Raw genomic sequence first — 16,089 nt, 5'->3', positions numbered from 1 at the left:
GATAGATAGATAGATGATAGATAGATAGATAGATAGATAGATAGATGATAGATAGATAGATAGATAGATAGATAGATGATAGATAGATAGATAGATAGATAGATAGATAGATAGATGATAGATAGATAGATAGATGATAGATAAATGATAGATAGATAGATAGATAGATAGATAGATAGATAGATAGATAGATAGATAGATGATAGATAGATGATAGATGATAGATAGATAGATAGATAGATAGATAGATAGATAGATAGATAGATAGATAGATAGATAGATAGATAGATAGATACATACATACATACATACATACAAGCATCCTCTGAAACAGCCTTTTGGCAAAGGATGGAAATTTAACAACTGGTTTGCCCAGGGTCAGGTTGGCCATTGTGGGAGGGTTGTCCCACATGTGCAGTGGAACTGGAGGATAGAGATTGGCCCAGCCTCCCACAGCAGCCAACCTGAACCTGGGTAAACCAGTTTTTAAATTATTTGAATCCCACTACAGGATATATGATAGATGATAGATAGATAGATAGATAGATAGATAGATAGATAGATAGATAGATAGATAGATAGATGATGGATGGATGGATGGATGGATGGATGGATGGATGGATGATAGATAGATAGATAGATAGATAGATAGATAGATAGATAGATAGATAAATAGATGATTGGATGATTGGATGATTGGATGGATGATGATAGATAGATGGATGGATGGATGGATAGATAGATAGATAGATAGATAGATAGATAGATAGATAGATAGATAGATAGATAGATAGATAGATACAGGATAGAGACAGGCAAGCAGGCAGGCAGGCAGGCAGACAGACAGACATGAGAGTGAGTGGGAGGGAGGGAGAGGGGAGAGAAAGAGGGAAACAGATGATAGAGTATCCAAACCACACAAATATTGATTTATTGACATTCCGTACATAACAGATGATGCATGTTACAGATTGAATTCTTGTGATCTGATTTAGATGTTCCGTGTATTCCAATAAACACACAGTTTTCCACAAATAAGGTGACCTCCAATGAACAAATCTAACCATTCTCAAGTATAAAATCCTCTTTAGCAGTTAGTTGTCAGGCCCAGTTAAGCTGGAAAACCCAGATCATGAATTCATGTATTTTTCTTCTGTGATGTTTATAGAGAAGAGCAGGCAAGATTTGTAACCCATCGTATAGGAATCTGCAACAACGAAGAGTCTGGTTTTGGTTCATGAAAGCTTCTCTAAGCAATCTATAGAATAAGTGATGCCCCGTTTATTTATTACTGCATTATTTTAATGCTTTGAAAAATATTTCTAGTTTTTGTTTTTGTATTCACTCTGTCTTTTATTACATAAACACAGATGGATCTGAGAATGTTAACAAACAGATCAAAGGAAATGATGAAATCAAAAATTTCTTGGAGCAAGAAATCTAGCGCATTAAATTGAAACACATCTTTGAGGTTTACATGGATATGTGTTCAATGTTTTGTATATTGAGTGCTGTAGATAAATATGTGGATTTCCTTCCCAATATATGACAGCTTTAAAAAAAAAAAGAAGGATTTTTCCCAGTTTCTGCGTGTAAAAACTACATATCTAGCAAGCTGGCCTGGCCTGTTAATTTTAACTTATTTTAAATGTATTGTCTTTTAAATTCGGTTTGTTTTTTTGGATATGGATTTAATTTTTTTTTAACTTTTGGGATGTGTGTTTTTTAATATTGTACGCCGCCCTGAGTCCTTTTGGAGAAGGGCAGCATATAAATCCAAACAAACAAACAAACAAACAAACATATTCAAGGGAACTTCCTACTATATCCAAGTACACCAAAATATTCTATTCACTTGTTGGAAATATATTTCATTGAACTCGGTGGCATTTACTGCTTGACTGGTATTTATAAGATTGTAATGTTAGCCTACTAAAGAAATGTACATACATAAGATGCTAGGTAAATTCAAAAAACGCGTTCACCCAAAAAATAAATAAAAAGAAAATATGATTCCTTGAATTGAGTCTCTGAACTTTGGGGGGCAAGGGGAGGGTTTGCCAGATTTCAAAGAATCGTGTGGCGCCTTTTAGATTAATAAATGTTATTAAAAATATACGTTTTTGTAAACTGAAGGTCAGTTCTTCAGGTGCATGGAGTGGTCAAATCAATATAATATTTCAGTTGGAATGGGGTGGGGAGACAAGACAGGTTGTTTTTCAGGTGCAAGTTATACGTGAAACAATCTTACCAACTTGCAATTGAAATGTGTCAAAAAATGTGTTTGTTTAGACCTGATAGATCCAAAATCTTTTGACGAGTGTAACATAGCAATCTTTGGTCAACTCTGCTGGTAGGGTAATGAAACATGCAAGAAAACAACCAGAGAGCACTAAGGACCCTACATTTCAATCCCGAGCTACAAATATTCTCTTTTGTTGTTTTTTTTTCATTCCAAAACACTTAGAAATACGTAATGCAGTGTCCTAGGAGATTAAAATGTTCCAATATTACTTTATACATTTTTCACTCTATGCTACTGCAGCAGTGAGCTGTAGTTCATTAAAGTTTATGCCTTTTGATAGAAGTTGTCAGATTGAAAAGGTGTTACTAGATTTTTTCCCCCTGATTTTTGGCTACTATATTTAATAAAGGTTTTTTTTCCCTACAATGTCTGTCAGATGAAGAGCAGTAAAATATACATGTCATCTTTCTTTTGAACAATAATTTATGACATGTATGGCTTCTAGCAGCTTTTTCAAAACTTCAAACCACAAAGTTTTGAGACAGCTATTACAAGTCATGCTTTTCATAAATTATGGTTATCCTAACCATGGTTTATAGATTGCACTTTTACTAGCTAAACTCATAACACAATAACTATTGTCAATAAACTATAATGTGCAACAATAATAACTGATTCCACATTAAAAGTAGAAAATACATCTTAGTGCAATGGTTTCACTAATCCATAGAGATGCATATTTTTAAAAGAGTTTTCAGGTTTTCTAGTGGTTTTGGATTTATTTTTGAAGCCATATAACTCTTGAGTTTTTTTAAGGTTCTTGAAACTTCTAACAGTCCAAAAATTTTCTCATGCTCTCTGAATAGAAATATTTAGTAGTAAAACAGGGGAGGAGGGAGGAGAATATATGAAGAACGGTTACAGGAATTGGATATGTCTACTCTTTTCATTAGAGTGAAAATAAGGAATAGGGGAGACATGATAGCAGTCTCAATATCTGAGGGCTCCTACACAGAGAAATGGGTCAAACTATTTTCCAAAGCACCAAAAAGTAAGACAAGAAACAATGAATGGAAACTAGCCAACGAAAGAAGCAAGCTAGAACTAAGGAGAAATCTCCTAACAGTGGAATAGCTTGCCTCCAGAAGTTCTTGGCGCTCCATCACTGGAAGTTTTCAAAAAGAGACTAGACAAGGTATAGAGTCTCCTACTAGAGCAGAGGGTTGGATTAGAAGACCTCCAAGGTCCCTTCCAACTCTATTATTCTATGTTCTATATATACTACCTTTTTATATATGTTAATTTCATTCATCTATCAACTGTGCATTATTAATAGATCCGCATGACGCATCTTTTCGCTGAACACGAGGACATGTCCGTTTAAAATATATACTTGGTTTTTTTTTGGCAAAGTGGCTCTTTTGCTGACTTATATCACTATGTAATAATGTATACAGAAATAATGAATATGATCTCCACAGCAGAAGTTCATTTCAAAGTGGAAGCTGACTCTCACTGATAAGGAAATGACTCACAGAAAAGACATTTCACTGAATTAGCATCAAATTTTAATTACTATCAGTTGAAATTAATGGATTTTCTAGAATGGCTAAAGAGGGGAGAAAGAAGTTTTTTTTCCCCGTGAGTGTGCCACATCATGAAATTCAAATCCTCTCTGTTCCCCCCTTTTCGAGAGACATGCTAGTGTGACGCCTTTTCTGTATCAGCCAGCATTTGATCATTTATCTGATTTTTTTTTAAAGGCTGAAAGGGGGGGGGGGGGAACCTTTCAATTGAAGACACTGGCTCAGATGGAGTGTGGTTCTCTTTTCAACATTATTAGTTTGTTTATATATCCTCAGGCCACTCATACATTCTTTTTCATTTGTTGCATTGGTCTCACTCTTCTGATTGTAACCAAACAGAATTGTTGGGCATTGGGTGGCCCCAAAATTGATTAAATAAATAAATAACAAAAAGAATGGCAGAAATTTGGTTTTTTAATTAAAAAAATAGGTTAATTTTGTACAATACAAGGTGATGCATATAATGTTCCCTTTGCTGCTATTTTCCTCATAGCTGCAAACATGTGCATTAGGTGCCCTGAGATTAGTAACTAGCAGATCCTTAGATTTAGGTTTCACCTGTAACACTCAAAAGAAATAGCCACAGGTTAAACAGGTGGGGAAATTGCAGGTTACAACAACGTCTTTCTTTATCTGATACACAACTGTTCAAAAAAGCAAGATATTGTTCCATATATCAACATAATGAGAACCAGTTAATACATCAATCACATAGAAAAAGCACTATTCAAAGGTCAATGCGCCCATCCAGTCACATACAAAACTAGGAGATTAGGCAACAATATATTCCCTTTACACTTATTCAGAAATGAATCACCTGGAATCCCAGCTAACTGGGATATATAGTTCAACTCGGGAACAAGTCCTTTTTTAAAAATGCCCTCTTGATCTAACTAAATAATTGCATGTGTTTGGAGACAAAATTAATTTCCTGATTTGGTAAAAACAGTAGAACACAATATGCAATAGTAGATAGTGAAGAAAAGGGTGAAATCGTGAAATCTATGGTTATAGATGGAGAAGACATGCTGATTAAGTTCCTTTAACCATGATGGCAACATTCGTTTGCAATGTCACAGGAAACTGGCAGAGTACATGTGGTAAAAACTAGCGCTAGGAAACACATGATAGAGTTACTAATTACAAGTGTATGGAAAGAGCAAAATATCAGATCAAACTTACTGGTTCACAATCTATTTCAGAATTTTATTAAATTACAAGCATTTTCTTCTGTTTGAATACCTTCACACCAGGGATGGGTTCCTACCAGTTCTAACCTCTTCTATAGAAGAGGTTCCACAAATCTACAGTGCCAATTAGAACCGGTTCCAGCTCCCTCCCCCCGCCCGTTCGCACATCATCAAGATGAAGAGCGAGAAGAGGAATTCTGGGAGTTGAAGTCCACAAGTCTTAAAGCTGTTAAGTTTGAACACCCCTGGTTTTTTTTCTAAAGGGTTAGGGGTGCAAGGGTCTTGTAACTTGACAGCTTTAAGACTTGCACACTTCAATGCCAGAGTTCCTGAGCCAACATTTTGGTTGCTAAAGAAGAGTGTTGTTAAGTGAGTTTCACCACATTTTACAAGTTGGCCACACCCACTCGGTCACATGGCTGACAAGCCACTCCCATCCAGTCACATGGCTGACAAGCTACTCCCACAAAGCAGGCCACATCTACAGAAGAGGTTCTAAAAAAATTTGAAACCCACCACTGCTTCACACCTTTGAGAAGAGCAGTAGAGCTGTCTTTTGTGCATCTTTTTAACAATATTCTTCACAAAAAAAAAGACAATCTGGTTCACAAAATGGCATTTGTTTGTCTTAACATTAAGCTACTCTCTATCTTGTAGGCAATCTTGTCGATTTTGCCTTGACGGTTGTTTAATGTCACATTTGTAGACCATATGATCAGAGAGTCAGTTTGGTCTAGTGCACTGGTATCAATCTGGCGGCTCATGAGCCGGATGCGTCATACACAGGCCACGCCCACCCCAGCTACGCAAAGGCAACAAACCATCATGATACCTTGTGATACATCGTGTGATGCAATTAAGCTTGACACCCGTGGTCTGGTGGTTAATGCACCAGGTTAGAAAGCAGGAGTCTGTAAGTTCAAGTCCTGCCTTAGCCATGAAGGCCAGCTGGGTCAGTTAGTCCAGGGATCCCCAACCCTCCTCGGTGGACTGGTACAGGACCGTGGCATGCCAGAAACCAGGCCACACTAACAAGCAAAGCCCCATCCACAGGAGGCAGGCAGCATGCAAAAACATGCTCTTCTTTTTTGCAGAAAAACCTCTCTCCATGGAATGGAGAGTAAGGTAAGGCCACACTTGGAATACTGCATTCAGTTCTGGTTGCCACGATGTAAAAAAGATGTGGAGACTCTAGAAAGAGTGCAGAGAAGAGCAACAAAGATGATTAGGGGACTGGAGACTAAAACATATGAAGAACGGTTGCAGGAACTAGGTATGTCTAGCTTAAGAGGAAGAAGGACTAGGGGAGACATGATAGCAGTCTTCCAATATCTCAGAGGTTGCCACAAAGAAGAGGGAGTCAAACTATTCTCCAAGGCACCTGAGGGTAGAACAAGAAGCAATGGGTGGAAACTAATCAAGGAGAGAAGCAACTTAGAACTGAGGAGAAATTTCTTGACAGTTAGAACAATTAATCAATGGAACAGAAGTTGCCTCCAGAACTTGTGAATGCCCCAACACTGGAAGTCTTTAAGAAGATGTTGGATAGCTATTTGTCTGAAACGGTATAGGGTTTCCTGCCTAGGCAGGGGGTTGGACTAGAAGACCTCCAAGGTCCCTTCCAACTCTACTATTGTATTGTATTGTATTGAATGGGTCCTGGGGCCCTCTGAGTTAATCTATTCAACGCAACTCCTTTCATAGTGTTGTTGCTTTGGAGGAAACAGGAAAAAGGAAGGTATGCTGGATATGTTGGTTGTCTTGTGTCATTTTACAAAAAAGGAAAGAAGAAAAGGAAAGCAGGCAGGCAGGCATCTACTGGAGAACAGAGGTCCCAGATCAGATACTATCAGAAAAGAAGCCAATAGAAGACCAATGTGATAAGCATGAGTTAACAACAGTTCAAAAGTAGCTAATGTATGTGTTTGAGAATGGGAAGGCTTCAGGTCAGCCTTGATCCCGGCAACTGATTGGACAAATCCTGCACTTTTCTTGGCAACATTTTCAATAATTTTCTGTTTCTAGCCCAGAGTCTTTAAGCACTTGCACGAAAGATTTTCAAAGTGCCCATTACTGACAAAAGATACTTGGTAACTGGTCTCCATTAGAAGAAAGGTGGAATAATTCAGCAACAACTGGATGAGGGCAGGTAAAATCTGGACAATCCAAATGTGTGTTTGGGAGGAAATAATCACAAGGATCTTAACTTTCACACTGGGCTTTTATTTAAAAAAAATGTTCAGGTCAATACTTTTTTTTTTTTTTTTGCTTTTGCTTTGCAGGAGGTACAAATTACTGCGATTTTGGTTGTTCCCATAAAGCAGGGGTGTCCAAACTTGGGAACTTTAAGACTTGTGGACTTCAACTCCCAGAATTCCCCAGCCAGCTATGCTGGCTGGGGAATTCTGGGAGTTGAAGTCCACAAGTCTTAAAGTTCCCAAGTTTGGACACCCCTGCCATAAAGTCTTAGCTGACCGCGGACTTTCAAATAAGTTGCTACTCTTAATAGTGAAAGAGGCAGGTTTATAAAAGAAGAAAACAATTATACTTTTCATAGCAGGTGTGTTAATAGTTGCTAATTATACATCTCATGTATAATTACTTGCTGTGAGAATCATGCATCTAAATCAGGTTGTTTTTTTTTCAGACTTGGTTGAGTTGTGTTGACTTCAGCTCTCCAAATCCCCCAGTCAGCATGTTGACTGGGGAATTCTGAGAGTTGAAGTTTGCACATCTTAAAGTTGTCAAGTTTGAAAAACATTGATTTAAATCAAAAGTGATTGATTGGACCACCACTTTAAAGCCAAGTTTCAAAGCACACACCTAAATAAATTCAGAAGAATTTATTCAGGTGCTTTTGAATCATTTGAAAAATTCAATGGATGCCTACATTTTACTGAATTCAATATTACTTTTATCATAGACTTAAAGTGAACCATATTAAATATTGTTGTTGAACTGGGAATTTGAATCAAATCAAACTGCCTTCTTGAAATGAATTATAAATTAAAATTGAACCTTGACTAATTTCCATAACCCCTCTATTACACAATAAAGACTGAACAGCAAACGTATTCAGAATAATTTATTCAGCTACACCGTATGCATATCATTATTGGTCAATAAACCCTTAATAATTCATTATTTTTATTACAAATTATTTCTACGCATAAAGAATTCCTCTGATGCAATATAAATTATACTCTATAAATACAATATATAACATCAATAATAATAATACCATATACATTTTTCATTCATCTATAAATATTGAAATGTTAATGCTCAAATTTCAACATGAAGTGAAATTTAATAACTTCTATATTCTTTCAAGAGCCCAACAATTATAATGTTTCAAAAATTAAATTCAAAATTATATATAAATAGAAAATAACTGAACTGAACCATTATTTCACTAGGGACAGAAAAAAAAAATCCATTTTTCTTAAATTATTTAGTTAGGTTTTTTCCCCATTTTAAAGATATAAAATAAAGATTTCTGAACAACAAATAGTTAAATTCAAAGAAAATTTCATAATGTGCAGCTTGATTTTATATCAGTTAAAATAAGACTTGGAATCACAATTATCCTGTCCAAAATTTGGGTGACGACTCCAGAAGCATTATGAAAACATCTATACAATTGTAATTTTTACTCAGATGTCAGCAGGAAAGTATGAAATATATAGTAACAGCATTATTAACTAGATTCAGTTCATTGAATGTAATATTAATTAAAATAAAATTATAAATTTGCTTTAGCCTCAATCCATCTTTTGGATTGTAGCTCCACAAGATCTTATTAAAATTTGTAACTTATTCAGATTATCTTATTTTATACTTCTTGATGCAACTGGTAAGAAAGGAATAACCATTCTCCCCTCCCTAATATATTATTGTTTTCATTGGATTAGGTTAATCTGAACTGAATAATGAATAGAAAATTCTTCAGTGAAATTAACTTCCAAATAAATACCCATAGAAATGTGTCCAGATTATATTGCTCTGGGACATCTGCAAGAGTGCAGTGCAAAAAAGGGGGGAGTAGTAAAATCCATACAGGTAGTTCTCAATTTACAACAATTCAGTTAGGGCCTGTTCCAAGTTGCAACAGCACTGCAAAAGGAGACTAATGACCATTTTTCACACATACACTTGGCAACTGACTCATTTTTATGATGGTTGCAGTGTCCCTGGGCCATGCATTTCCCTTGTGAACTTCTGGCAATCAAAGTCAATGGGGAAGTCAGATTAATTTAACAACCGCATTGCTAATTTAACAACTACAGGGATTCACTTAACAATTATGGCAAGGAAAATGAGGACAACCTCTCTTAGCAAATGTCTCACTTAGCAACATAAATTTTTGGGCTCAGTTGTGGTCATAACTCGAGAACTCTCTGTGTTACAATATCCCATTCTGCTTCTTAATCACATTGAATGTGATGCATATTTTAATGTTAGGGCATAGCTTAGCAGATGTTTGGCATTCCCAATGAGCTTTTATGATTTTGCACATGGCGCATAGACAGATTATTTTAAAATTTGGCTCTCTACAAGATGCTAACTTGTATTAGAGTTAAGCTTGACCCCATATGTCTCTCTGCGTCTCTTAGAGTGTTGCACAATTTTAGCCCAATTGGGCTTAGCTTAAAGCCAGAAAATGGAATGATTCACTAGCAAAGTTTGCAACGTGAACAATAGAAAAAAACATCATCAATATATTGTGGTCACCAGCAAATAAATAAATGAATAAATATACAAATAAATAAATAAAATTCACAGATTGCTCAGTTAATAAATATATTCGGATCGATTGTGTTTCCTTTGGATAGCATCACTGATGAGAGCCTTAAGGAGCATCTTGGTTTCTTCAGCCAAGTGGGATGGAGATAATCTAAGGTGCAAAGTTTCTTCTTGGAATCCTTCTTCCCAAAAGGAAGCTTTCAAGAAACAAGTCTTTATGCTGCATTCTTCCACTCTCTCAGCAGTTCTAGGACGTTTTGAAGTAGCAGCTTGGGTCTTCCTTGAATGGTTGTACAGTTCTGGCCTGTCTGTTATTAAAAAGAAAGATTGTAGTCAAACCTCAAAAAAGTTAAAGACTTTTAAGTTGTCACTTACCAGAAAATAGGAAGTTTTTCACCAAAGTTTCTTAACTGAATATGGTATGGATCCCCAGATGTAACCCACCTTTCAAATATATATAATTGATCTATATGATATAGCAATATCATTTCTTCTGTAACACCCAAATGTAATAGAGTGATAAAGTATAATAGCCTTATATGATCTACTTATCAAATCTACTTATCAAATTCTTTTGACCATTATTATCAAGCCACGCACATAGAAAACATGCATGAATACATTTAAAGGTATATAATTACACACACTCACTAGGTCTATCTTGCAAACCAAAGTACAAGGTAATGATACACAACTAACAAGCTTTGTCCAAATAAATAAGTCTGCCAGCTCATAAGTGATGGCCTAATTCAGTCAACTTGCTGAGACAATGGATGGATTTCTATAGTTCTACTCTGACCAACGAAACACAATTTTGAACTGATGCTGTTACAATTATTGTGAGACTATTTCAGGAAATGCTTTCCTTGAATGCAATTTGTGCAAACAATTCATTTAGATGTGGTAATTAACTTCTACTGGTAGGGAAAACCACACATTTAAAATGCATGTTTTCAGTGCCTTGACATCCTACTACAATTGCTACCGGTGAAAGTTAACTAATATCTCTCCAGCATCACTTTTCTTTTCCAAGGTGAAAGCTGGAAAAGAAAAGAGTTTCAAATCCAATTTCTTTCTCCATCGTCTTTGATGAAGAGATGCAAATGTTATTTCTTTTCCACTATTGGTATATTCATATACTATAGGCTAAAGAATAAATTCTCAAAAAGGTACATTCTAGCCCAATTTGTTATAAACATAAAGGTAACAAATAGACTTAATAAATGTAGGAATGAATTATAATGAGTAGGAGATGTCCAGGATGAGCCTGAGGGTGGGGTTAAATGCATCATCAGGCATGAGTCCCTATGAGCCCACAAGAGATCCAGATCCAGCCCACCTTGAATTCCTTCTTAACTCCCGCTAATTTCCTTTGACTGTTAGTGGTTCAGATTCTTGTAGAGAGCTTAAGCTTGCAATAAATCTTTATGCTTATTTGAATTGTATTTGTCTGTCAATTGACATAATGGTTCATTTCTGATTTTTCCTTCCTTGAGTAAAGTATATTTTGTATCACTGCAGTTACACAGATTTTCAATTATTAAGCTCGCCGGGATATCACAATGCTTTCACATTGTTAACAGAATATCACTGGAACATATGAACGATTCTGGATTTCTGCCATGATCTGCCATGTTATACCCGTCTCTGCGACTAAGGCAAAAACTGACAACAGCTTCATCATTGTTAAAACATTTTAGATTGTCTCTTTAAAACAAACTGGGAAATTGTTACATACCTTGACTGGGCCAGGCCACTTCTTACTAAGATCTGAAAAGATCGTGTTACAACTGCGATGTGAAATTGCCTCGCTGTGTGTGTATTTCCTCATTTTTCCCAATGACTCGGCAATAATCTTCAGATTATTTTTTATACAGCCATCCTGAAAGGGGAAAATGAATTCAAGGGTCAGAACACATCCAGGTGAGGATGGAGTGATGCTACAATCAAAGCACACAGAGTTTTATTCCAGATGCACTCACCACATTAGAAGCATTCTAAGGGCAAAGCTAGAACAAAAGCTAAATTGGATGCAATTAAAATAGAAATAAGATTGTTCATGTGAGCATGTATAGTTTTTCCTTCTGACACATTTTTAGTGTATTTTGAGAGGCTCAGGAAGTCACATTTAAGGATATCGGTAGTCAAAAATGGTCCTCACATTTCAGATTGTATACTTACTGTATATTGGCATTATAATAGAAAGTAAGTCAATATCTGTCTGTCTGCTTCTTTATGATCTAATCTCTTTTTCATGTGCCTATAATTTTATTCTACCCATGACAAATTACTGCCCCCCTTTTCAATAGAAACAGATGACAGATTTTTAAAAGCAGCTTACATTTAAAAAGCCTCGTTGCTTGTATATTTTATACTTCACTTATTCTGTTGGTTCCATCAAATGCTTCTACAAGGAATGGTTTAAGCATCATCCAAAGCTGGCAAATTTTGGAATTGGAATTGTTTAGAGAAAATTATATTTAAGAGTACACATGATGGACAATCATGTCTCTAGTGTACCAAATTAAGTGGTCCTTAGGAAAGGAAAACATCTATAAGCTACATTCCAGGCAGAACGTAAAGGAACTAAATTATGTAGCTTTTGCAATATTTTCTACAGTTTTATCAGTTAGAACATACCCTATCAGTGATATTACTGAATTTGACAATGGTAATCCCTTTTTTCCCTGAAATTTGATTGTGTTTCTTGAAATTGGTTTCTACTGTTGGCAGCTTAAATGACCTTATCTTGACAAAATGCTTCTATACAGAACATCTGTCTGTAATGTTACAACTCTAGTCTCTTCCCCACCATTAGAAACTTTTATTTTAGAGTCATCCAGCTATTGTGGCTTTAGAACGTTTTAAAAAGACCTGGGTGATGCTCTGAAAATATTATATTGAATAGAGATACACCTGGAAGGGAGTTTGGGTGTCTTCTAGTCCAACCCCCTGCTCAAGTATACTAGTCCAGACAAGTGGCTATACAATATCTTCTTAAAAGCCTCCAGTGATTGTGAATTCACTTCTGAAGGCAAGCCATTCTACTGATAAATTGTTGTTAGGACGTTTCTTCTTAATTCTAGATTGCTTCTCTCCTTGATTAATTTCCACCCATTGTTTCTTGTCTTGCCTTCTGATGCTTTGGAGAATAGGTTGACGACCCCCCCCTTCTTTGTGGTAACCCCTCAAATATTGAAACACTGCTATCAGGTCATCTGGTTGCAGGAATTGGAACCAGATGAGAGTCCTTCTTTTCTCTAGACTAGCTATACCCAATTCATACAGCCTTTCCTGGGTCATACGTTTTCTCAAACGCATATAATAGATGAGAGAATGACTCGGGCCTTGGATAATCAAACTGAAATGGGTGACCATCCCCTTATGCATGTTTTCATATTAAGGCATGTTCATGAGTGGTCTATTAGATGTTTCTTTGAATTTTACATAGTTGTATCATAAGCTTGAAAGGCTGATTTATTTCTAAATGCTGCAGTGATTCAGGAATGAGGAGTGATCAAATGAAAAGCCTACTTAATGTTCCATTTGTGGCGCACTGTGGCTTATCATGATACACGATGTGTTAAAACATTAAATTCCAAAGGCTGATGGGAATTCATTATTTCATCCTCCGAGGAATTGGTTGACAATAAAGTCTTTGTTTCAGTCTTTACTTTGCATAAAGAACAATTGAGCTTTTGAAAGCTCTGTCAGCAAAAGGTAAAATCGCTCCTATCCCCCTACCTTGCCATCCTCATTTCCACATTGCTAAGAAGTCCTAACTAATAGAATTCTTAAACTCCAGATTTTTAAGGAGTAACAGGAAAGGTCCACAATTTTGCTATGATATTGATAATAATAATGGAATAACACCGTTGGAAGGGACCTGGGATGTCTTCTGGTCCAAACCCCTGCTCAACCATTCCAGACAAGCCTCCAATGATAGAGCATCTAAAACTTCTGAAGGCATGCTGTTCCACTGGTTAATTGTTTTCACTGTTAGGAAATTTCTCCTTACTTCTAGGTTGCTTTTCTCCTTGATTAGCTTGCCTTGCCTTCTGATGCTTTGGAAAACAGATTGAACCCCTTTTCTTTGTAATTATACAAAGAATAACCATATTACCTTGGAGATTTATATAACCACCAACTAGGACATCCTTAGAACTAGTATGATTCTGATATGAGTACAAAATACCTGCAGATATTACACGAGTCACTGAAAATATGATGCAACTGCTATTGTCTATCACAATATTAAACACAAAATTACTCCACTTTAATGATGGACATTCAATTAAGTGTCCAGCTTATAAATTTCCAATAATTAGAGATTCATTACCAATAATAGTCTATCAAGTGCAGTTCACTAATTAAATCCTGATACTGCCGGTCTTTTATCCTTCACTGTTGATATTACTTCAATAATATGCTTACGGTTTCTTTAAACTAAATCTTGCATTAACCTTGAGAGTAATTTACCATCACAATGTCCAGTTGAATGTTTGACTTGAAAATCTACATGAAGCACCAATACAAGTGCAATAACCTTGTATTTAAAGTGTTGACATAAAATGGAAGGTTATTTTATTTTTCTGAAGTGGCTGGAGCTTTTTATTTCTCTCTTTTATTATCTCACTTTTCTAGTTGTCCACCTGCTCCCTGGGAATTCAACATGGTGTCACATTGAAAACTAAGAAGCTAGGGAGACTGTATACTGACAAGAGAGGTTCCCACGCACTCTTCACTAAATCATAAGTAAGGTAAGTCCAGGGGCTTTATTTCTCATTTATGAGAATATGAAAATATTCACATTCATTTTTTTTTAAAAAAATAATTGACTGCAATATTTGCTCTATCATCCTGAATGAGAATAGTTGGCAGGGGATGCTAAGGAAATGCATTTGTCATCAACACTGCTCTGGCTGAAAGGCATTTATATTTCAAAGGAAAAACTGTTATGCTTTGGAGAAATGCTCCTTTAAGTTAATAATACACATTTGTGGTGTTAGTCTCTCCTAACACCAGCCCGATGTGGGGTTGCCACTGAAGTTATAATGATTGTGAGGCAAAGAGCCATGGTGGTGCAGTGGTTGGAATGCAGTATTGCAGGCTCATTCCCTGCTCACTGCCAGGAGATCGATTCTGACCGGCTCAAGGTTAACTCAGCCTTCCATTCTTCCGAGGCCGGTAAAATAAGGACCCAAATTGTTGGGGACAATATGCTGACTCTGCAAACCAATTAGAGAGGACTGTAAAGCACTGTAAAGTGGTATCTAGATCTAAGTGCTATGGCTACTGTTATTACCACATGAAGACAATAAGCTAATTTCACCCAACCTTTGGGCTAATTTCAAAGCCTAGTTACAAGACAGCAGTGCAAACTCTGCTAAGAATAGTTCATCTCTTCTATACAGCCAGAGACTTCCAAAACCAAAAAAATCAGGACCCTTGTCCTTTTTAGACGTTTGTTCTCTTCACTTTTTGCTCCAGCCTTGCCTATTAGTCAGTCCCCCAAATGATTATTCTTTAAGGCAGGGGTGTCCAAACTTGGGAACTTTAAGACTAAGGTCCATGCACATCCCTGCAGAGATACCAGATACAATACCTGAAGCACCCATGTTCCCCTTGCAAGCAATGTTTTGTATAGCGTAATCACGGTCATGGTCAATGTTGTGTTTGGAATTGCTTCACCCCATTTTCTCAGTTAGATTTTTTTTTTCATTGCTTACCTCTACTGTTTCTGGAATATCTACCAAGGGTTCTGGAACATTGTTTTTCATCTGAAAATAACAAATAATAGATCATGATTGGGTATCAGCATTAAAAGCAAAGAGTTAACAGTTCATTATTTGGCATTACTAATAGTTAAAGGAACCTTTTTCACAGTTAAGATGCAACACTTGAAGTCAAGTTGCAGGACTGGCCAAGACAAAGAATAAGATGGCATGAGCTGCTAGCTAATACTGAAGAAATATGGTTATCACTGTATATTACCTTATTAGTGTTACCTTATCTTTGGGCAGCAAATAAATTTAATACATGAATAATAATGATTACAACTAAATTACAAGAGGCATTTTGACTGCAGAGTAGGCTGCATGTAACATAACTCTCTTCTTCAACAAGTCATTGTCACCTCCTAAAATTTGCCGGTCAAAATTATAGGCTTTCAGAAATCAGTTGTTCAGATATTTCTCTTTGTGTGTTGAAGTATCACTGTACACTTTAAAACTGATACCCTGATTCACCCACAGCCCTCAAACCACATGAAGACAATAAGCTAATTTCACCCAACCTTTGGGCTAATTTCAAAGCCTAGTTA

General features: G+C 36.3%; 1 protein-coding gene and 1 long non-coding RNA gene across 10 annotated transcripts in view; one reads left to right on the top strand and one right to left on the bottom strand.

Annotated features, from left to right (window-relative positions):
• Nucleotides 1-16,089, top strand: part of LOC309396084 — a 415,466-nt gene that overhangs the window by 288,806 nt on the left and 110,571 nt on the right. For all 5 annotated transcript variants that reach the window (XR_014176033.1, XR_014176034.1, XR_014176035.1 and 2 more), the window contains exon 4: nucleotides 14,412-14,527. This is a non-coding gene — a long non-coding RNA (uncharacterized lncRNA). The remainder of the gene's footprint in view (nucleotides 1-14,411; nucleotides 14,528-16,089) is intronic.
• The window catches only part of LOC309396068 (uncharacterized protein), a 193,186-nt gene continuing 185,581 nt past the window's right edge, over nucleotides 8,485-16,089 (bottom strand). For all 5 annotated transcript variants that reach the window (XM_081960830.1, XM_081960827.1, XM_081960828.1 and 2 more), the window contains 3 exons: nucleotides 15,497-15,547; nucleotides 11,506-11,649; nucleotides 8,485-10,075 (listed from right to left, as the gene is read on the bottom strand). In XM_081960830.1, the coding sequence (XP_081816956.1) occupies nucleotides 9,983-10,075; nucleotides 11,506-11,649; nucleotides 15,497-15,547 (288 nt within the window). In that variant the 3' untranslated portion in view covers nucleotides 8,485-9,982. The remainder of the gene's footprint in view (nucleotides 10,076-11,505; nucleotides 11,650-15,496; nucleotides 15,548-16,089) is intronic.

This window comes from Natrix helvetica (assembly GCF_964273705.1).
Source record: "Natrix helvetica genome assembly, chromosome: 8".
NCBI lineage: Eukaryota > Metazoa > Chordata > Lepidosauria > Squamata > Natricidae > Natrix > Natrix helvetica.
This window is presented reverse-complemented; position numbering and strand designations above follow the sequence as displayed.